The sequence below is a fragment of the Lytechinus pictus genome, chromosome 5 (assembly GCF_037042905.1).
Source record: "Lytechinus pictus isolate F3 Inbred chromosome 5, Lp3.0, whole genome shotgun sequence".
NCBI classification, from domain to species: Eukaryota; Metazoa; Echinodermata; class Echinoidea; order Temnopleuroida; family Toxopneustidae; genus Lytechinus; species Lytechinus pictus.
The window spans coordinates 7498659-7523972 of record NC_087249.1 but is presented as its reverse complement, the minus strand read 5'-3'; the positions used below and the strand labels follow the sequence as shown (position 1 = coordinate 7523972).

The 25314-nt window shown below is 38.0% G+C and overlaps 1 protein-coding gene across 1 annotated transcript; it reads left to right on the top strand.

The window, feature by feature from the left end:
- The first annotated feature begins 7797 nt into the window (after positions 1-7797).
- On the top strand, positions 7798-19972 carry LOC135154092 (orexin receptor type 2-like). Its single transcript, XM_064099309.1, has 3 exons — positions 7798-8154; positions 18251-18386; positions 19422-19972. The coding sequence occupies exons 1-3, from the start codon at positions 7798-7800 to the stop codon at positions 19970-19972; spliced, it is 1044 nt and encodes a 347-aa protein (XP_063955379.1).
- Positions 19973-25314: the final 5342 nt, after the last annotated feature.

Below are 25314 nucleotides of genomic sequence, written 5' to 3'. Positions count from 1 at the left end.
AACTATAATAAAAAAATAGTTTACAGGTTAATAGGTACCAGAATAGCATGAATGCTAGTCGGGGCTGGTATCTTTAAATGCTCAAATACAATTTATTTGTCTAGTTGTAAAAAAAAAGTATTAATGAATTATATACACTTTGTAACTCACACAAATAAAGTTGAATATACACGATAAAAATGACATTTAGAGTAGTAAGAGTGGATTGACGACTATACGACTATACAAAATACAATATAATCTTAAGTTGCTCTCCATTCATTCATTTTACAAGCTTTGCTTTTCAGTGGACTCCTCCATTCTTCTCATGATATATGATTATATTGATTTAATTATTATATTGATTTAAATTTGACATGCATGTTGATTTATATTTGAATCACTTATTGAATATGTATATCATTTATTTAATGTTGAATTTTGTTCATGCTTTTATTTAAATTGAATTAATTTATCATGTATTTATTTGTATTATGTTGAATGAAAAATAAATTGAAATTGAATTCATTCATTCATTCAATAGCAACTCTTCATGCGCTCTTCTGAAAGAAAACACAGATGGCTTTGTTGTAATACCAATGGGTAAATCGTTCCACAGAGAGTATACCCACATATGAAATTGAAAATTTTACTTTGTTTTTTTTTTATAGAATGTTTAGAATGAATTTTTTAGAATTATGATTTTTTAACTGACTATTTTTTTAAGCTACAGAAATCCTTGCATAATTTGGTTGAAAGCTTATTAGTAGTGTGTAATGACGGGGCAAGAAAAGTTTTCATTTCAGAGCACTTGACGAGCCAGACTTCAGTACTTGTGCACCCCACATGCCCGATGCGAGAGGGCAATGAGAATGACCATATAACACACTTTTCTTTAGAAGCTTTGAATGAGATTATAAATCTTGGACTTGTATTTTTTTCAGAGTTTGCCTCAGTTTTCAATTTAAAATAACTTCTGTGAAAATCGTTGTAGGCGAGACTTGAACCTGCGTCCCATGAATATAATCACTGAAGGATAGGCTTATTGATTTAGGCACGCCAATCGAGCTGATTGGTGGGCCGGAAATAAGCCAGTTCGTAGCACTGAACTGGAAATACGTTCGTAGTTCCTTTCTGCGCATGATCAAAATATTATACGCATGATCAGAGGAATGTCATTTGTACTAATGTGACATGGTGGTTTAAAATCTAATGAGATAAGCACCAACTTTGATGTCTTGATTATTCATATATTCTTTTGGATTGTGGTTTTCATTTACATCCACAAAAAACAACAATGCGTCAACGAACGACTGGTATTTCACAGTTTGCCAGGTACATTGTGCAACATGCTATGATATGCATTCAAAGTAGGAATGCAACAAATACCTTAATAGAGTGTTCATTTGTGTGCTATTCTAGTCACCTGGTCTATTCAATTTCTTCATCCTGCTATGTAAGGCAAGCTTACGTAATATCTTCCTTTGAAATCTGTCTATCATAATGAAAGAAATGAAAGGTCGTTTGACCAAAATTGTCCATGAAGTAACTACGAACTGGTCTATTACGATATATCCCACAGTTTTGTGTCCATGAATATTCATGAGGCGTATTCTGACTAAATAGACCATAACATATCACCATTCCCACTTTTAAGTGTGCTAGGTGCAGTGTGAGATGGGTGGTGCGTATGTGTCCCTCTAACAAAATCGGAGGGGCCCGGGTAGGCAACATTCCTTGAATGCCAGGCAATTTTGTTGCTCCCCGGAAGCGAATATTTTTCCGTACATGGAAACGCTATGGTACATGAATTATTCATAAGTTGATAAAGTGCGCAGGCGCATGGATAGTTCTATAGCTTCATCAATTTGCACATGATGAATGGAGGAGCACACTCTAGTCCATAAATGAATGGACTCCATTTCTCAAGTTTCGATTTCTCTCTTCCCATCTCTAGTGCAAATCTCTCTCCCTTCCTCTCTCTTAGCACAATCTCTAATGAAACATGAATGAATGGACTCGCATAATGTCCTGGCCACCCCCCCCCCTCGATCTCACCCTCTAGGTGGTTTCAAACCGCCTCGATCACAAAAATCCCCGTTAAATTACGAGAACTTTTTTAGGCTGAAAAATACTCATTAATTATTCCTGCATTCACACCGCCCTGAAATATACCCTTCGGGATAAGTTCCTGAAGTTACGAGCATGCGCAGTATGGTCTGATAAGCAGCAAGGCGCGAAATTCAAAATCACTAGCCCAGCAGCAACCCATGCACGGCGCCGCACCCAACGACACGCTGGGCTAAAAGTTCCCGTAATTTGCTTTCAGACCTATCTGCCCTCTCCCTCTTGCTCTAGCTCAGACCGCCTCGAAGTTCGCCAGTTCCAGGTATTCTCTGATCGGGGAATTTACCCCGATCAGAAAATACCAGGTATTTTGGCGGTGTGAAAGCAAACTACGCGTAATATCCCCGAAAGAAAATACCCGATAAATAGTAGGTACTTGGCGAAATTACGAGAACTTTCGCGGGGATTTTTCCAAGGTCGTGGGTATTTTGGCGGTCTGAAAGCAAATTACGGGAACTTTTAGCCCAGCGTGTCGTTGGGTGCGGCGCTGTGCATGGGTTGCTGCTGGGCTAGTGATTTTGAATTTCGCGCCTTGCTGCTTATCAGACCATACTGCGCATGCTCGTAACTTCAGGAACTTATCCCGAAGGGTATGTTTCAGGGCGGTGTGAATGCAGGAATAATTAATGGGTATTTTTCAGCCTAAAAAAGTTCTCGTAATTTAACGGGGATTCTTGTGATCGAGGCGGTTTGAAACCACCTAATCTCTGTTCCTTTATGTAGTTACCCCCCCCCCCCCTCCTCTCCGCCCCTCTCGCATTTTCTCTCTCCTCTCTTGTACTCTCTCTCTCTCTCTCTCTCTCTGTTCCTTTATTGACTTTCTCTTTCTCTGTCTTAAGTTAAAACAAATACATAATTGCTGAGTATTACCTCCATTGGTTAGGCCTATGACTTTTAGAAATGTATTGATGCCTTCACCCTTGGAAATACAAATTAATGTTAAATTGAAATGTTGATCATAGAGACTTGAAATCTCAAGAGCTTCAAGCTTGTAAGATTATTATACCGTATGCAAATCTCCCTAGACCCCCAGATCACATACCCAATAATTATGTCAAAAGCCATCAATACAGCAACGGAGGTTGAAGTTACAGCAGCGATGCGGTTGATCAGCAGAACTAGAATAGTTATTGGCAGCGTTGATTTTCAATGCAACTTCTGTTACGAAGGTATTGAGTTGGCCGATCAGAAAGGCATAGGCCTCACACAAGTTGAATGGCTTGCCACCTTTCGCAATCCTCACGGACGCTAATATTAGGGTCCCCTAACACAAGAGTTAACGCTTAATCATACACTCGATGTTTAAGTTGATTGTACATTATAGTCAATAGAATCAAACGTAGAAAACTGCTCTACAATCAATGCTAAGCTTTGTGTTACAGGGGGGGGGGTTACAGGCCCTACAGATCTGCTTTTCGTGTGCAAAATTCTTTCCCGCGACACCCGCACCATACATGCATGTACATTACGACTGATGGCAGGAGATATTCGAAATGCAGGACCTAAAATAGATCATGACATGGATAAGAAAGTGGTTTTTCAAACAAATCGAGTACATATTGAGTGAGGAAAAAGTTACTGAATTAAGGCTTAGATATAGATCATTACAGTCCATCGAATCGATATTGCATTTAATGTGGATTATTGGTGGATCTCTGGCAATTGATTCCATGGATCAAATCACCTCTCCAGCCGAAACCATTTCGCATGCGTTGATTGTGTACACAGCATGTATACGTGCGGTGTTTTATCTTTTGTTAACTCCTACACAGACGATATGCCTCTAGCACACAATGTAATGGGCATTATGCTTTACTTTCCCCAGAAATGGGGGATTAGATTCGAATCTCCGGGGTGACCACTTCCAAAGCAAGTTGTATATAAAGCAGTTCGAAAAGAAGACGTTTTTCTTTAATCGCCAAAAATCTTCAGTGATATCTCATTTACAACGCAACAACTTAAAAAAAAATCTTATGCATGACTTGGAATGGATTACTCCTGCAACGATTACAGAATCGGATTATACGAACGATGATTATAAGCAAATTTTGTGATATGCATAATGCATTGATGATATTAGCGAATATTACTTGAAAGTATTATCATGTTAATGCCTTATGCATTATGAATGTGCAGAAAATTTTGTTATTATCGACATTTCGTGCTGTAAGCCTTAAAGGGATGGTCCAGGCTGGAGATATTAATATCTAAATAAATAGAGTAAAATTCACAGGGCTAATTGTTAAAAATCTGATTAAAATCGGATAACAAATTACGAAGTTATTGAATTTTAAAGATGTGCATTATTCCGGTGAAACGGTTCAAGGCATGTCTTTATGAATATTCATTAGTTGGGCTGATGATGTCATATCCCCACTTGTTCTTTTGTATTTTATTGTATGAAATCAGGTTTATTCAAAATTGTTCTACCAAGAACTAAAACAATTGGATTGATAACTGATTATGTGAGTGCATTGTATTGCCAAAACTTATTTCTTCATAATGAAGACACATCATTAACACATGTATGACAAGATGAACCATTTATGATTTCATGTAACAACATAAGAAAAAGGAAAGTTGGGATGTGACATCCTCAGCCCACCTAATGAATATTCATGATGATGTGTATATAACTGTTTTCACTAAATATTGATAAACTTTAAAATTCAATAAATTCGCTATTTGTTATCCGATTTCGATGAAATTTTCAGCATTTTGCTTAATGAATTTTACTCTATTCATTAGGATATAAATATTTGTAGCCCGGACCGTCCCTTTAAGAAAGACAACAATCGCAGTAATCAAGGTTGGTTATCGAATATAGCAAAAGTCTGCAGATCGAAGAACGTGGTGTTTGGAAGTTGATACAAAATATTGATGAGGACACATTTCCATATAATTGTATTAATTTGAATAAATCCAAACGCAAAGGAAAGACTGATAAAATTTTCCGTTATTTACGACGACGATTTAGACTGACTTATACCCCTTTCATAAACCCAATTATGCGGCTAATAGCAGCATAATTTGGTCGTTAAATCGGAGGAGGACCAGAGTTATCCGCATTATTTTGATGCTGCAATCATCCGCATAATAGCAGCATCGGGACAAGATTTTGAGGTTATGAACGTATTTCCAAATAATGCGGATAATTGCCATGGTGCGGTCACAAGGTCACCCTTTTCCAACACAACCGCATCGGAGGGGGCGTGTCCAGTTGTCATGACGATTATCCGCCTTTTTCAGGACGGGCGCTCGTAAAAATAATGCGGATAATTTTCGGAGTTTGTGAACGCATTTTTTATTGAATTATCCGCATTACTATTAGGCGGCTAATTGGAGGATAGGTTTATGAAAGGGGTATTACCCTTTCATAAACCCAATAAAACCCAATTATGCGGCTAATAGCAGCATAATTTGGTCGTAAAATCAGAGGAGGACAAGAGTTATCCGCATTATTCTGATGCTGCTATATTATCCGCATAATAGCGGCATCGGGACAAGATTTTTAGTTTATGAACGTATTTCCAAATAATGCGGATAATTGCCATGGTACGGTCACAAGGTCACCCTTTTCCAACACAACCGCATCGGAGGGGGCGTGTCCAGTTGTCATGACGATTATCCGCCTTTTTCAGGACGGGCGCTCGTAAAAATAATGCGGATAATTTTCGGAGTTTGTGAACGCAATTTTTATTGAATTATCCGCATTACTATTAGGCGGCTAATTGGAGGATAGGTTTATAAAAGGGGTATTACCCTTTCATAAACCCAATAAAACCCAATTATGCGGCTAATAGCAGCATAATTTGGTCGTAAAATCAGAGGAGGACAAGAGTTATCCGCATTATTCTGATGCTGCTATTATCCGCATAATAGCGGCATCGGGACAAGATTTTTAGTTTATGAACGTATTTCCAAATAATGCGGATAATTGCCATGGTGCGGTCACAAGGTCACCCTTTTCCAACACAACCGCACCGGAGGGGGCGTGTCCAGTTGTCATGACGATTATCCGCCTTTTTCAGGACGGGCGCTCGTAAAAATAATGCGGATAATTTTCGGAGTTTGTGAACGCAGTTTTTATTGAATTATCCGCATTACTCTTATTAGGCAGCTAATTGGAGGATAGGTTTTATTGGGTTTATGAAAGGGTATTAAACACTGAAACTGAAATACCCATTTACGGATTACCAAGGTCGTTACTTCATCGATTATTATTTTGTTGATTTTTTGGTTTAGAGTCAGCATTTCTCATCATATTTTAAATGACTGAATTCCTTCATACGAAACCATAGAAGCTAAGTATGTTAAAATACAGAAATCTCAGTACATATATAGGATCGCGCAATAGTTCAATGACCGTCTATTCTAGCTGTCAATACGGGCTATGTTTTGATGGTGTGAGTTGTAATAGGTCCATGGTTGGACACGCAAGATTCAGGGTGACAGATAAGCAGTTCGCATCCATTTAACTGACGTAAGATATCAATAGTTACCCAAGCGGTCTCATGTTTTTAACATATATATATATATATATATCATCCACCCTCTCCTCAATTAAGTGTTTCTTTAAAAAAAGATCTAATCGCAAGATATTAACTACCCTACCTTGATGGAAATGACTGAACTGTCTGCTCGATGACGCAGTGCGTAATTTGGAATCAAAAGTGGTGAATGTGACAGACTGCCTGTAGGTTTTTTCTTGAGAGTTAAATGTACCCTTCTCGATATTTTTCATCCCTCTCCCGCTTTTTCTCACTCTCCCTCTCGCCAGTGGCGGCACCAGGATTTTAAAAATAAGATTTATTTTCAAAAAGGCAAACATGATAAGAGAAGAGAATGATTAAAATTCAAAATATCACGCCAATTTAGTTAGATTCAAATGCGTGGGATGGTGTCAGAGTTTACTTTTGATGACATTCGTCTGCCCACAAATCGCCAATTATTCAGATGTCTCTGAAAACAAGGTTGCCGAAATTTCACCATTATTTCTCGATCAGCCGGCTAATCCTAAAACAGTAATTTTTTGTCACTCTTTCCGTTTATGATATTTATGATATTCACGAAAATATAATAACCTTTTATATTGTAGATACACAACCCTGATATGGAGACGAACGGAATGTAGACACACTGCCATTCATCAAATGAACGAGCGTTTAACCGAAACATTTGGCATCATTGTTTTTGTGTTATCTTTGCCTAAAAATTGTTTAGTATTGGTTGGGGAATATATACATTTCTTTAATAAAAATAAAACATGAAATAATAAAAGTTGCTACCCCTTGAGGAGGTCATTGATCAGTGCACGTGTCTGCGATGCGGAGTTTTGAAACGGTTTTGACAAGAATTGTCAGAAAAGGTTTGAACACCCAAATCACACGAAGCCTGATGGCAAAGTACTGCCCTGGGGCCCGTTGCATAAAAGTTACTATTGAGGTAAATCTGCCATCCAATGGTCACTACCATGGTAACAATGGTCAACAGCCAATCAGAATCAAGGATTCCATGGAAGTTACCATAATAGTAACTTATATGCAACGAGCCCCTGGACGGACATTGCTATACTAATCCGTATAACACATTAAAAAAAATGAAAATCCAACCAACAGTCAAACATCTCGACGCAATCGTCGAGCGAATAGAAGAATCTCACATACCTCTTTTCACCGGAGAAGAGGCAGGATGAATAGCACTGCGCTCTTCGTCGATTACGCGTACGACATGTACGACGGGAGTGACTTCGCCTTCGAGAACGCCACTACGGTCGACTTTTATCCTGACATTCCCCCTTATGGGCTCCTGCAAAGAGCGATTTTCTGGTACAAGCGAATCCAAATCGTGCTCTCGGCTGTGGCCATCGTCTTCATCAGCATCGCCCTTCTGCTCATCGCCAAAGAGAAGTCTTTTCACAGCATAAACAACTACTTCATCGCAAATCTCCTCACATCCGATTTTGTGATAGCCATTATGTCATTGGCAGATGTGTTCAGGTCTTACTCCTTAGGTCAATGCGGCGGCATTTACAGATACTTTTACTATGTGAGTAGCCAGATCTTCCTCTTTATCAAGTACGAAACAATTTTGTCCCATCACCAGCCAATTTTTTTAATATGTAATAACTCAGAAAACTATTATCCCGCAATCAAACTCATCAAACGATTTCCTTTGAGTTGTATAGGCTTATTCATTTTAATACATTTGAAATACCCAATTTTCTTGCAATATTTTTCTTTTTCTTTCTAAAAATACACACATGTCGAGTCTTATAATATGTAACTGTATGCCTATATGCCATTCATATTTGATTTCCAAAAAAGTTACCCAATATTGCAAAGAGTACCTTAATAAAAGCGCATAACATTGTAATTTTAATTTAAAGCATAATAGGATCTTTCACAAAGTGGACAAAATATCCCCTAATTTGACCAGCTTCTATTTATGTTTTACTACGATCTAAACCAATTCTTCGCAATTACTCTCTTTACTTTGGATTGATGATGACAAAAGTCTACTATTTAAATACATTTTACCATCTGATACTAGAGTTCGTCTACTACCAGCTCGTCCACTCACCACATGGTCTAATTTCATTTAGTCTAAAGCCACTCCGTCCATTAACATCCCGCCAAACAACCATTTGGTCCAATAACCATTTGGTCCAATCATCACTTCGTCTTATCACCATTTCGTCTATGACCACTTCGTCTCATAACCAGTTGGTCTAATATCCATTTCATTTTCTTTCATTTTGCACAATTACCACTCAGTCCAATTAGACCGAATGGTATATGGACTAAATGGCTATTGGACCAACTGGTTATAAGACGAAATGGTGAGTGGACGAATCGGCAATTAGACCATGTGGATAGTGGACGAACTGATGGTAGACCAAATGATAGTAGACGAGTTGGCAATTTGACGAATTGGAAATAAACCACTACTACGCAGACGTATTCTGGAACGTTGAGAATCTATTGTAAAAGCCCTTCATGGCAAAGCAGCCTTTGTCGAAAATCGGTGATTCAAAACAGCAATGTCTTCATAGACTCTGGACAAATGAGATATTTGCTAATTTTTCATCAGGTCCAAATCTCAAGACGATCTGCTGTCCCGGTTCACCATATTTCGACAAAGACCTCAAAGCTGTCCATTGTGATATGCCCAACATTTTCAATAGATGTACCATGTTGTAGATATTCTTCCCCGTTGCAATTGCGAAAAGTCGGTAATGTCTCCTTCCACGCACTCGAGCAATGTTCGCAACTGCGCCCCCCCCCCCACCAAATAAGGCCCTATTCTCTCCCCCTCTCTCTCTGTCTGTCTGTCTCTCTCTCTCTATCTCAGAAAAGGAGTGAATGTTCACTCCCCTTTGTAATGACGTAAATGATCACTCGATTTGGAGTGCATTTAGAGAGAAGATATGCATGTTTCACACAAATTTCACTTTTAAAGGGATGAAATTCAGATAAAAGTCACTTTATTAAACCACTGCAGTTTTTAAACTCCTGGGGAGTGAACTATTCACATTTTTTTAGAGAGAGTATTGTGTTTACAGGATCCCGTCCAGGACTGAGTTTCTAAAGTTCACTTCCTCTAGGTTTGATTGAAAGTCCATCATTATACATTTGAAAATGAAACTGAATGAAATAACTAAATTCTTTAAAGCTACGTTAAATCGAAGCAGAGTATTTTTGTTCTCGTCACGATATGCTGTTCGTTCATTGGTTCTGTCTCGTATCGATTATTGCAACGGGCTCCTTTCTACAATTCCCTCTGATCAATTAATCCGTATTCAACGGCTACAAAATTGGGCAGCACGATTAATTCTACAGGTTTCCCGAGATCATCCTTCCCAACCACTCTTTAATTCTCTCCACTGGCTTCCTTTTAAACAGAGAATTACGTTCAAATTACTCTTGATTGTCTACAAAACACTGAATAAACAGGCTCCACAGTATTTAAGTAACTGCTTGAATCTGTATACACCAACTAGAGCACTTAGGTCGGCCAGTGATCACCTTCGCCTCACATATTCATTAACTCGTACATTAGCTGGTGACAGAACTTTTACGGTGCCGGCTTCAAAATCCTGGAACGACCTGCCACTAATAATTAGACAGTCTCCAACATTAGCAATTTTCAAAAAGTCATTAAAAACTCATCTCTTTCGTACTTGGTATTTTTTTAAATATTACATTTAATTAATTCATTGTAAGCGCTTTGGGCCTAATGGGAAAAGCGCAGTACAAATAATAAGTAATAATAATAATAATAAATAATATGCTGGTATGGGGTTTTATTTGTATAAAGCATGACTGTACAGCCAAGCAATAGCTGATCGTAATTCTCTTAACACTGTGGCTATACATTGTAATCTACATAATGTGGTATTTTGTGTTGCCCGTTAGTTTTGCTTCAACTATTTTTCTTTTTCAATTTGAAATTTTCGATTGGTCGTTTTCATAATATCCGTTCTCCAGTTATTACAACAACAAAAAACATCCCCCTCCCCCTGCGGACTATGGCCTGATCAACCTTACTTCTGTTTATGGAAACTCCCGTAGGAACTCGGCAGGCCAGCGCACAGTGGGCCGGGGCGAAACAAAAGTGCGCCAAAAGTCATTTTGGGCAATTTCAGATTTTTAATTTTTGTCATGCCCGGCTGAAAGACAACACTTTGAAGAATACTTCAGCAAAATATTTAATTCGGGAATTTGCATAAAGGTTGTCAATTTCCTACCTCAAATCGTAAAATGTGACATTTTGCGAAATGCCGCGTATATGACAACTTAGTTGAAAAACAAGCCATTTTACAGGAGGTTTTTCATTTAGGAATCTGAAATGGTACCCACATAATGCTGATATATTCTTTTTTTTTCGTGTGAAAGGGTTCAAAGTAGATAAAAGACACATTTCAGGAGATTTATAGGATTATTATTCCTCGAAATAGGCTGATAATCCATGTTTTTTGCATTTACATTAGAAACGTTTAGATTTCCGTGGATTTCCGTTTAAATTCTATCATCATCATTTTGCCCGATGTCTAAGTTTTAAGTCGATATCAAATTTAGCTGCCCGTTTTTGCCCGTTTTCATGTTGGACCCGATTTCACTTGACACAACACCCCCAAAACCTGTTAAAAACGGTCATTTCTATACCCGGCCGCGCAGTCATCGCAGCGCATCGTGTGGGGGTGTACATTGCCGTTCATTTTTGCACGGCAAGGACGGTTTTTCCTTCCATTCCATGAAAATAACATGAATTCCGGGCAATAATGTAAATAAAAATGAAGGTTGATAACGCATATAAGGGCTACCCGCCCCTCTTCCAGAGATAAAAGTTACTTGTAGAATAATTTCAGCCAAACACCATCCTCATATAGTAAAACATTCGTGGTGTTATATACTCTGCGTTTTACCCAAGTTTACACAGCCTGATAAAACACGGTTAATATTTTTCAGATTTTAAAGTATTTTTTAAATCTGATGATCATTTTGATGCCATAAAATTATTTTCAGGATCTCGTACACACTTTTTAGGCAGGTGAGAAACATAAACCAACATTCACTGTGGCATGTCTGGTCAATCATAAAGTAACACATAACACAAAGTTTATATACTGCACATTGTTTAGCGTAATTTGTCTTTTCACAGATAGGTGTTAAGTAGCCAATCAAAATTTGGTATCAAAGCGACGTCATATCGGCTTTAAATTATGTTCAGTCGATTCTACGCCCAATATTACCCTTAACATGATAAAGTAAAAATATAACACGGAATATGATTTTGGCGCACTTTCAACTCATTCTGGCCCACTGTGCAGCGTTTTGCTGGTAAACGCCAAGCTTGTATATAACCAATTACCTAGGTTAATCAGACATAGTGGCTGACCTTATAGACGATAGATATTACTCTCGGGCCTTTTTTTAAATCAAAGTGGATACAATCGGAGTGGGGATTCGAACTCGCAACCTTGCGATTATGAGTCCAATGCTCTAACCACTGGACCACGCGACCCATTATACTTAATGTATAATGTAGGCTCCATGATTCATTTATGTTTCTATCTTAGCTGTATGTCATTCGTTGTTTTTTTTCATATATATATCTTGAGTAAATTACATGCCTAAATATCCTTGTTCATTATCATTTTATTTGTGTGATAAAAATGTTTCATTGAATTTATGATTATGACATAGTCTTATTGTATATTTAAAAAAATATATCGGTCATCCTGCCCCCCCCCCCCCCAGGGACCCACCACTTGTTCACGTGCACAGTCTAGCGTGAAGAATATGTCATTTTATATGCATTTCATTTATTTCCATTTCCAACAATCATTTACAATATGTTTAGTTCCATACATCTTGATACATAATCAATAAAACAACGAATATTTATATGTATAATAATCAAGATAACCATACGAACAGCTTGGGAGCGGAGGAGGTTGCTAAAAAGCGAAGCTTGTAGAATGCAGCCTCCTATTAAAATATTCGTATAAACAGTATAAACAAAAACACAAGTACAACATGATGAAACTTTGAGCATAAATCCAGATAAATGGAAACCGCTAAAAGGGAACTTCAAGAAAACGGAATATGAAATGAATTCGAAGATTAGTTTTACAGTGAAGATACAAATTACTTAGCAGGAGATAATAAAGTGAATCGTGCGAATAAATGTAAACAGTAAAAACGCTATTTGAATATTTAATATATGAACCTGACAGTAATTGTTTAAACATTAAAAAACTTAAAATCTTAAACAATAAATTTTTATTTTGATACTTGATTCTCGATACATTAAGGATGGTTGTTTAAACTGTTTAACAACTACTGTAGGAGTCATATGGTAAACAGCGTACACTCTTAGAATAGTTGGGCAAAAAATATGTCCAAATTGAGTAATAAAACCTAATTTGGTAAAAATTTGCTCCATTGGATAATAATTGCCAAGAATATCAATATATTTCTTACCAACATACATTACCCAACACAGTGGACAGTATGTTGCCCGACATTTTAAGTGCGTAGTATAGAATTTTTAACAGCGTTTATTCTGCAGCTAGGAGTATATAATTGCGGCCTGCTTTGAAAGCAGCACGGCTCGGATGTTTGGCTATATAAAATTATAATCGATTTCACCACCGATTTGCTTAAAATCCCGTGAAGTGAGTGAGGCCCATATAATGCAGTGCTGATCTAATGTGGCGTGAAGTGACGTGAAAAACAGGTGAAATTAAAGAACAGACGAATTGCAAACCATTTAATTCCGAAGGCCCTACACATTAATGTGGAGGGAATCTGTCGGAATCACGTATGAAGACATTACGAAAAAAATTCTAATTTATTATTGGGGATGAAATTTGAAAAGCAGGTAATTCATTTGGTGGTGACTCATTGCCGTGTGCAAATGGGGATATATATATATATGAAAATCCATATTTTTTATTGTTCGAAATAGACATCAGAAATGAAATACTCCGAAAATTTGTTTTGAACTTTTTAGGCATGCGATTTTCTTTTTTAAATTCAGATACCCCCCGCCAAATGAGTTTTTGGTATCCTTTCTTCAGATTGCTTTTGCTCACTCATGTGTGAATGAGTTATAATCTAAGTAATATCAGATGAAAGGGGATATTCTAAGCTTTACAATGGTAGGTCATTTGTATATTGTATTTGTAATTAAGTTATGATAAATCATCGACAAATCTCGGTTTCGTTTTTTGTGGGACGCACTGTATATATATATATGTATATATATATATATATATATATATATATATATATATATATATATATATATATATATATATATATATATATATATATATACATACATACATACATACATAAAAATATAATAAACCAATTATTACTGTAGAAAGTGACTATGCTCGGTGAAAAAAATACATTCTACAAACTTTGATTAAAAGAAAAGGGACCCAACTGAGCAAGTAGTTCATTTAAAAAATATATATATACTAATAAAACAAGCGATGAGAACAATAATCCGTCCATGTAAACCAAAAAAAAAATAATTGTAGGTGTGAAAGTTATTATTGTGTCCGTTATTGTGTCATACAGGCTTCTTAAGATTTGCAAGGTACCGCAGTTGCGCATAATCTTTTTCGTGACTGTATCATTGGCTAAATAAACGAGGTTAAAAAAGTTGCTAAATCTAAAATAGGCTCTTGTGGAGTTAAGATAAATCTTAAGCTAATCAACTTTTTGTAGAACGATACAAAATTGAAGTTATATCGTGCTTAACGGATCACGGACTTGATTCACGGAGATTTCCTGTAGTGCAAAACGACATCTAAATCTCATTTCAAAGGTATTGAAGATGTGCTTTGCTGATTTTCTGTTTGTATGCCTTTTGAATAATGAGAAGCTCTTGGTGAACAACGAATAAATCCTTTACTAATGAACTTTCGTTTAAGACAAAAAATATAGTTTGTAGGAATAATACTGGCTTTGTGATAACGTAAACAGTTCTCTGATATGTCAGCTTGTGGATGATATCCCCCCCCCAAAAAAAAAAAAATATATATATAATATACATATATAATGAGATGAGGCCAACTCAAAAGATGACGCAGGACACCATGGTGTCCTGCGTCATATTTTGAGTTGGCCTCATCTCATGTTTCATACTCACACCTCAAGAGCGTTTGGTACAAGTAAACTTGTCATCACATTATAATATACATATATATATATATATTCATACAAATGTATAGAGGCAGATTATTATCATAAAGCTTCACGACTCATGATAATGATAGACTTCAACTTGGATTTGGAAATACAACTATAATCCGATTAATCCTACGGTGCTCGTGCGATAGCCAGACGATGAACCGGACATCACACGAGCATTGGTAGAGTATCCTACGGACATCCGACGATGCCTAGACGAATGTTGGCGGGTGTACTTTCTCTCTTGGCATATTTGTGTTGTGTTGTATAGTGTGCAGATGCACTGAAAGTTGTACATGCAAAATAATGCAGATTATAAAGGGCTCCCGATGTACCTGTGATCACCGACCGATGTCCGGCCAATGTCAATCACCTTGGTCATACATCGATCATACATCCATGCATACCCGTCAGTCGGTGAGTGACTTATGTCCGGACAGACAACTGTCGATAATCGGCCGATGTCCGTCCGATGTCTCCGCTCAAGGACTTGACCTCCGATGCTATAGGGACACCGGTCGATTCACGGCCGCCGATACTTAAACGATGTGTCAAGGATGGGTGGGCGCGATATCGGTGGAGACATCTGAAGAATTTTACTCCAAGACATCTTTGTCCGATAAACTGGGCGTTGTGGCGTGCACCTGTAATCCAAGCTGTGGGGAAGTTACAAATTGATGCAGTAGTTCGAGGTTCGAGGCCCTGGTCACGTCTTTCGGACGGTGACGTTAAAGGTCGGTCCCAGACGTAAATAATCATATCTGATTGATACACGTCTGACAAAACTCAAATACACACACACACACACACCCCTCCGATGCTACCTGAGATCCTTGGTCATCGGACAACGACCACGGATGTCCGCCGGCCGGCAACCAGTCGAAAAAGGCCAAAAACTCATCGCAAGTTCATCGTAACCGAATCAGACTGGGATGTGACTGTGGTATGACGATGTAGATTTGCTTGCGATTTGCCATTTTGGGCTGGTTGCCGGCTGGACACCTGTGGTACTATGGGGGTGATCGGACAATGATAACTGGGAGTTAAAAATTTCTGATGTCCCCACCGATCTTTCTAATCGCCCAACCATCCTTGACACATCGTTTATGTATCGCCCGATATCCTGCCGAGAACCGACCGGTGTCTCTTGCACCGGATGTCAAGTCCTTGAGAGAAGACATCGGTCGATAATCGGTCATAGTCACTAACCGACCGATATCTGACTGGTATGCATCGTTGTATAATCGATGTATGACCAATGTGATTGCCATCGGCAGGATAACGGTCGGTGATCACAGACACAGATGCATCGGGGGCCCTTTATAAACCGCCTTACTTCGGCGCATGTACAACTTTCAGCGCGTTTGTAGGCTATACTACACAACGCAACATAAATAAAGAAGATGCCAAGAGGGAAAGTACAGCGGCCGACAATCTCCAAGGCATCGTACGATGAATGTAGGCTACTCTACCGATAATCGTACGATGTCGGGTTCATCATCCGACCATCGTAAGAGCACCGTAGGATGTCCAGGCGATGTCCGGCCGTTAATCACTGCCTCTCTGGCCCAACAGAATTGTGGGCGTATGGACGGCCTCCGCTCGATGGTATTTGTACCTGCGATTTGTCAAGGATTATTTGGCCGGTGAGAACCGCTGAAAACAAAAATCGCTTACTCCATCGGCTACCCCTGATGTCCCGCCACCGGCCGGCGAATGTGATTAAGGCATTTAATGAAAGGTTCTGCCGATTCTTGATGCTAGGTCGATCAGTTCTCTTATAGGCTTCGATGCATCGATGTTAATTGTACCGCTATATTCTAACACCGCTTTATCTTTTACGCATTTTGATAGAGGAACTCAAGAACTTTGTTGTTGTTGTTTATCAGGTCGAAAATCTGGGAGCGTTCCATCAACATTTTCGCCAAACAAGTAGTCTGATCTGACAATTTCCCTTGATTTTGATTGGCTAGAAAGCACTGCTTCTATAATAACTGTCTGATAAAAAGACTTTGTCGGATAAAACGAGTCATTTCATGAAACTCTCTCCTGATTACTGGGAGCAAGCCAGAGATCTTTAATTATCAAAAATTCCCCCAAGCAATTCGGATCAGTCCGTGTTTGTAGGACTCGGACTCGGGGTACCCGGACTCGACACGTCACTGATGTGCACTTTCTGCATCTGAAACCCCGATCTATTCCGATCATCACATCGGTAGAGATCGGGACAGGGATCGGTTAAAATCGAGAGAAGCGTGGCAACAACGTCATGAAATACAAAAGCTGGCATTTATTTAAATCGATCTTCGTCGACAAACTCTTCTCCCTACAAATTTCTTTTATTTTTTAAATACATGATTAAAAATGCAGATTGAGATCATCAACGTCAGCATATGTTAACATCTTCAGTATCATTATCATCATCATAATCAACAGCTACAACATCACCACCTACACCACCACTACAATCGCATCATCACAACCATCTCATCATCACCGGCACCTTCATCAATCATTGTTGGCTCAGTCGGTAACGCGTCTGCCCGTCGAACCAAAGATCGTGGGTTCGAGTCCACCCCGGGAGGATGACTGAAGTCAGTGCGTTGTGTGTAAACGTCTCTCCCATGTTTCATAAATGCAGGCTATGTTACAATGGAAAACACTCCGTCCCTCGGATAGGACGTTAAATGGAGGCCCCGTGTAGAGGAGAGTCACTACCTTTGCACGTTAAGAACCCACTGCACTATTCGTATAAGAGTAGGGGGGAAACCCCGGTGTAGTGGTCCACCTGCATTCCCCCAATCAGTTATATCGGGAGGAGAGACCTGCGGGTCATAGTGATTCAGTTCGCTTTTTGCCTCCCAGGCACAGGTGACGCCAAAACAAATAATAATAATAATTACCATCATCGCAATTATCTTCAATATCATATATCTTTCTTTTGGCGTGACTTTCAAGTGAATGACATACGACCATCTGCAACAACCATCACTTCCAACACCACCATCATCATCAACAACAACAAGCTTATCGTAATCATCATCAACCTCATTTTCACCATCATCGCCATCATTATATCATTATCACCATTATCAACCTTATCATCACCGTAATTATAATTATTATACCACCACCATCATTTTTTATAATCATAAAAAATCATCATCATCATCATCGTCATCAATATCTTCATAATAATCGTAATCATCATTATCATCATCATCGTAATCTTCGTCATCGTAATCATCATCATCATCGTAATCACCATCATCGTCATCATCATCATCATAACCCTAATCATCACCATCATCACCATTAACATCATCATCTTCATCATCATCATCATCATCATCATCCTCGATCCTCCTCATCTTACCCCCGGATCTTACCCATCCTAAATACCTTCCCCTTTCTCTCGGTTTCTCTCTCAGGTGACATATCAAGTTTCGTGCTTCACATTGCTTCTCCTAACCCTCACCCGATACGATGCGATCATCAACCCTCTACAATCAGTCGGCCGTTGGAATGGCCGCCGAGTTTCTATCGCCATCACCATTAGCTGGTTGGGTGCGTATTGCTGATAGCTCTTTCCGCAATATTATTTCCCATCCCAGCCATGGCGTAATTTCCTTCAGCAAGAAATTTATCTACATTGTGCTGCACTCAACCCAGGTGAGGTGAATGGGTACCCGGCAGGATTAATTCATTGAATGCATGAGCGCTGAAGGGCAGCTCGAGCTAAAGCCGGGGTAATAATAATATTAACGCGTCTCGGAATATAATATTTCTAGATAGATGGCGCTATATAAATGCCTATTATTAGTAGTATTATTATTATATATCAGAGCCAGCCTGAAGCCTTTGAGTCACATTCTTAAACAGATTGTACTTCCAACAAAACGAATCGCTTTCTTCAAACAGTTCTTCCTTTGTTGGACTATCCAATCGCAGATTATGTCAAATAATTACATCATCCCATCACCTCTTGAATTTTTTATTGTTAGAATTTGCCCGAAAACTATAATTTTGCGACCCTCCTACACTAATCTTTGATCTCCGAATTGTTTGATGAGTTTATTTTTTTTAATTACGAGCAGAAATATTACTTTCTAATGGAAGCTATTGTTTTGATTGGTTGCTGAGCACCCCTACCATAATCGTTGCAATTATGGCAAAGGTTACCATATTTGCAAGCAGTGGCGTACGGGAGGGGTGTGGGGGGGGGGGTGGGGGCACCTGCCACACCTTAATTTTTTCACAACCGAAAAACAGTGAAAAGGAAAGAAATGGAAAAAGAGAAGGATAAAATATAATACCATATTCTGATTATGTCAAGATCTATCACAAAATTTGATTTTTTTTGTTTAAATTTCGAAATTTTTGCTCGCTCGTTTCGCTCTCTCGCAACTTTATTGTTTTGAATAATTTCTGCCCCATACACCGTTTCTTACCACCTTAATTTGTTTCTGTCATTACGCCACTGTTTGCAAGTCCTTTATAAATTGGGTCCATGTTCGGTAGGACTTATTATCTCATGACAATCATTATTTTTATGCCCCAAAATAAAATCGTTTTTTTTTTTGCCTTTTATGTTATATCAAGCTTCCTTAACGGTGCACATACCGTCTTACTTCTTGGTCTGCCGGCCAGCTACCCCCATGGACCTTGCCAATCACATGTACTCCTACACCGTCATGTTCATTATCCCGGGCAGCATCCTCATCGTCTGCTACGCCCGCATCCTCTGGCGCGTGCTCAATAACACCTTCCGAAAGAAACAAACCATCGCTAAGCAACAGAATACCAGGCTGGTCCGCGCCCTCCAGACCAAACTGACAAGGATGGTGGTCCTGATCCTACTGGTGTTTTTCCTCCTCCGCGCCCCCGTCAGCACCTATCTTCTCTACAAGTACATCTCAGGCTGGGCGACAGTCGGCTGGACGAGCATGGTGAGGGAGCGCATCGCCCTTTTTGTCTTCATGCTATTGTACCAGTCGTGTAGCGCAGTCGATCCCTTCGTGTACGCTTTCTCGGCGCCGCAGTTTCGGAAGTATCTCGGGGAGCAGTTGCGATGCTGTCTGCGAAAGCCATCGCAACATACCATTCAACAGCCACCGACTGCAATGAGTCAACTGTCTGAGAACCAAGTGTAAGAGAACACCATGGGGAACGCTCATCTTAGTCCATAATTAGGCCTACTCTGACGAGTCATAAACATTAGTAAATGCATTCTATAAAAAAAATAGATAATAGATTTTGCTTTCCACATTCAGGCGATGTAATATATATATATATTTGTATGTTTGTCATTTTGCCTCCGACGAAGATTCTGCGATCGAAAGCTTAGGCCCCTTTTGACTCTCTAAAAAATAGATAACTGAACAAATAAAGTATTGTTTTATTCATGTTACAACATTAATGCGACCGTAAGAAACATTATTTAAATAGAAAAGAGATTTCTCAGAAACGAACCGATCAAGGACAATGTCATTTGTCAGAGTTTAAATCCAGGCTTTATAACTTAAAACAATACTAATATTTTGGTGGTATTACAGTTTAGCTTCGAGCAAACGAAAATGCAATTCGGAAACTTATGCTGGAATTGTAAATTCAAAAGTGAATCGGAGTTTAACTACATAATTTGATTTTCCAAGGCTTTCGATTCTCTAGACTAAGCCATGATCATTTCCTCAATTTAAAGGCCTGGGAAGTTCACCCGAACGATTTTATTAATATCAGAAAGAAAAAAATATTGGTAAAGGTTCGAGTAAAATCCATAAAAGATTAATGGGGTGTTGCAAGAAACTTGCGATTGAACGCAAATCGAACGCAACTCCCAAAATTGAGCGTAAGTCCTCCGACATCGCATATCTGCAATTGAACGCAAGTTACGTTCAATCCTGTTGCAAGAAGAAGTTGCGTTTGATCAATTGAACGTAGATCAAGCGCAAGCTTTGCAATTGATTGCAAATCGAACGTAACTTATGTGAGATTTTGGAGGACGCGCAAATTTTCCGCTCGATTTACGTTCAATTGATTGTCCATAGGCTTGTGTACTATTTCTGCCCAAAAAATCAGAATTTTTTTTGCAAGAGGAGAAACAAGAGAGCTTCAGATTTTGAAGTGTAGCAATCTCCTGAAATGTATGTTTAATTTGAAAATCAAACTAAAATAACTTAATTGGGCATGTTATTCATTATGATATGTATGAATGAAAGCATTAAAGCATTTTGGTGCTCTTGCAAAACAAATTCTGAATTGTATTTACTACAAACCCTCAGAAATATTTATAAGAATTTGCCAGTGCATGAAGTGTTTTAATAAAGAGTGGCTTTTGTGCCTATGGAGAGTTATTATTTCTTAAACATTTCTTCATACAAATTATTTCAGAAATCACAATTTGAATATTCCATGACCTCTGATAACAAGAGCAGAATATTTTTGGTGATTGACACACTTTAAAATGATATTAGAAGAGAATGTAGTGAAGTTGTGTGAAAATAATGGCATAATTGCTGCAGAGGCCTATGAAGATTGACAATAACATTATTTTAAGTTTTTCTTGAAAAAAATCTATGGGAAATTGAAACTGGTATAATTTACACAAGTTTTCAAAACAAAATCCCCCCCAATTTTTTTTTGCGTTCAATCGCAAGTTTCTTGCAACACCCCTTAAGTGACTCAAAAATGTTGATGGTACCCCCCCCCCCCCCGCCCAATGCCGTGATTCACGGTACACTACTGCAAGAACACCATGCATATCAACCACTCCCAAATGTCCTAACTTGTGATTTTAGTGGGGGTAATGTTGAAAGATCCCCATCCACAAGAACATTTGTGTCAATCATCCCCCCAACCAAGAATACCGATCGACACCCATGGTGATATGCGCTATACAAGAACTGTATATTACTTTTATTCTTATTCAAATAATCAAGATTCTAATTAGGGTGAGCGTCCCCTTTGAATGCATTGTTGGGAAAGTTTGAAATGGTTCAGAAATCATAAAAGGCAATCATTAATTATTAGCACCAGGAGCATCAATGTTTAGCATCCAAGCACGATTCCTATACAGTACTGTAATTATAGAGTCAGTGGTAGAATTAAAGGAAACCAAAACCCAAGATGAGAAGCAATCTTATTGGAAAGAGTAAAATAATAGGAACAATTTAAAACAAGATTCATCAAAATCGGTTGTGAAATAAGCACGTTATGGACGTTTAAATAGTCTTATTGTACTTTCTATGGGGATCCTCAAATTGGCAAACGTGCTTCAAAATGGCTGATTTTGTGGACAACTCTCCATTTTGTTTTGTACACAATTTTTTTTTCAGATTTTCCCTCTTATATTCAAATTTGCATATTGCCTTCTTGTGAGCATGACATATGTCATGGGAAAATATAATTCACACCACATATTTCAAGGTCAGGGGGAGATGATGTGAAATATGTAAAATAAAGGGGAAAATCTGACAATTTGTGCATGCTTAAATATGACCATGACCGTGGCTGTAATACTGAGTTTTAAAGAAGAAAAAAAAAAGAGAACTATTGTTCGATCTGCAGTAGAATGCAGACCAGTATAACAAGCGCAACCGTTTTAGAACATCAGGAAGCCTCAGGTATTATTTTTATTCATATTTTATGATGTAAGATATTGTCTTGTGATGGATTAAAAACAACTCGGACGCGTCAAAACCAATCTGTATTCATTGCGATAATGACTATCATGGTCATTTCAAGGGCACTAAAGGTAGCGAGACGGAACTCGTTTTTCTTTTTACTAAGTACAATGTCAAGGATTACGCTGCTTTCCATTTCGATCGAGTCAATTTATGAATTACTTTAGGTCTTATAAATTTTTTAATCAGAATTTTTAAATGTCCCTCTATTATATCTCTCTTTTTATTTTATGTTCTCTCCCCCTTCTCTCTATTTACTTTCCTTTCAAAAAGATTTTCATAATAGGTGTTTTTTAATTGACCATTTCCGCTTGCGATGCTGCTAAAAATACTAAAATGAAAAAAAAAACCCACTAAATTTGTTGAAACACCATTTTGCCTTTGTTCATGTAAGAAAAGTAACATACATGATATTATAGTATTATTCAGCCTTCTTGCAATTATTCCCATATCACAAAATCATACATCGCACATCAACGGCTTCAATGCATTCTTTTGAAAATCTTGCAAAAGCTAATTTATAACTAATTGTCAGTTGAGACTTGTAGGGGGCTTGCTTAATGCACATAATTGAGCGCAGTTTCGAATAATTACAAATCCCTGTATGTCTCATTATTCAACTTGACGAGTGTTGACAGAAAATATTTACTCTCAATTGCAAATTTCAGTTGCAAATTCACAAATGATTGATCAATTTTAACTCAAGCATATTAATGTATACTCAAGAAGTAGACTAGCAATCAATTGTACATTTGCAATAATTGAAAGACTTAAGATTGATTTAAAGGACAAGTCCACCCCCAACAAAACGTTCATTTGAATAAAAAGAGAAAAATCCAACAAGCACGACACTGAAAATTTCATCAAAATTGGATGTAAAAAAAAAAAGTTATGACCATTTAAAGTTTCACTTTATATGCACATCCCGGTTGGAATGCAAAATGAGGGGACTGATTACGTCACCCACTATTTCTTTTGTATTTTAAAATATGAAATATTCTCATTTTGTCCTCATTGTCCTGTGAAACGAAGATTCCTCCCTGAACATGTGGTATAAACATTATGGTATTAACATTTTATGGTTCATTCAAATTGGTCCTTAATGTCACATCTGTAAAAATAAAAAATATTGTATAAATTCAAATAGAAAATAAGTGGAACGCCTCTGGCTGTCTCGCCTGCATTACGCGATTCAATATAGCAGCAGTGCTGACTTTGAAAACAGCTATTGAGTAATTATTCACAAAAGAAAATACTCATATGAAAATAAAGTACTATGTCCATTGACCCAACATGACCTTTGACTATTATCATGTGACCTAAGAAATGTGCAAAACAATCATTCATACTTGATTACCCTTATATCTATCCATAATATTTCTAAGTTCTGATGCCAATTCAACAAATACCCCAACACGGACAAAGTTCATTGACCTTAAAAGGCCTTTGATCTTGGTAATGTGAACTGAAATACGCACAGGAAATTCAGAGATTCATGGTTTACTCTTATGTCCACGTTTCATGAACTAGATCTTTAAACTTTTAAAGTTATGATGACAATCCCACCATACCCCCAACATTATCAAAGTTCGTTGACTCTAAATGACCTTTGACCTGAAACTCGCACATGATGTTCAGGGATTTACTTGCTCTTATATTTAAGTTTCATGAACTAGATCCATAAAATTTCAAAGTTATGATGACAATTCCACAAATACCCCCAGCAGTGGTCAAAGTTCGTTGACCCTAAGTGACCTTTGTCATGTGACCTAAAACTCGGACAAAAGAAATAGTGAGCGAGGGACATCATCGACTCTCTCATTTGCATGGAACTGCGTTGTGCACATACTGTTTCGCGAAGAAATAAGGGAAACTTTAAAATTTCAAAACTTTTATATTTTACATCCAATTTTGATGAAACTTTCAGCATTATCCTTGTTTGATTTTTCTCTATTGATTCAAATCAATTTTTTCTGGGGTGGACTTGACCTTTAAAGACCTAAATTTGACTCGCAATCGCCTGCAAGGTTCTTGCAACGCGCTATGCATTATCATATCATTCTGTGAATATTATATGGAGATTAGTGGTAATGTTTAATGGTAAAGAATGAGTTAATTATGCACATCTTTATTATATGTATAAAATATAGATTATTCACTGCCGGCTATAAATCAATGAATGCATTCCTTTTTTGTTTTCGTATTAGGAAATCAGATAATTTGAATTGGAGATAAGAATGAATGGATGGATGGAAAGATTGATGGATGGATGATTTAATTAAAAAAATAAGACGCATGAAGAGAAAATGAAAACAAAAATAAGGTATGGGGAAAAGAGAAACAGAGCAGAAGAGAGGGAACGGGAGAGAGAGAAGGGAAGGTGTGATAGTAGACATCTTTATTCTCCCGTCTCCAGACACGCTACGGAATTTGTGAAGATGCTTTGAGGTGGTTTCAATCTTATTTCCAAAATAGGAGACATTCTGTTTTGATTGGAGAATCAAATTCACGTACCTGCTATACCAGTCATGGAGTACCTCAAGGCTCAGTTGTCGGACCTTTAGCCTTTAATTTATATGCTGCTCCTCTTCAGGATGTCATCACTCACCATAAGATAAGCTGCATGATGTATGCTGATGATACGCAAATGTACATAGTCCTAAAAAACAGTGAGCAGCAAGATGCCACTGCCAGACTTGAGAGGTGTGTCCGAGATGTAATTAATTGGTCAACTGATAATGGACTGAAACTTAATTGTAATAAAACTGCAGTGCTTCATCTCACTAGTAAATTTAGAAATAGTAGACAGATAG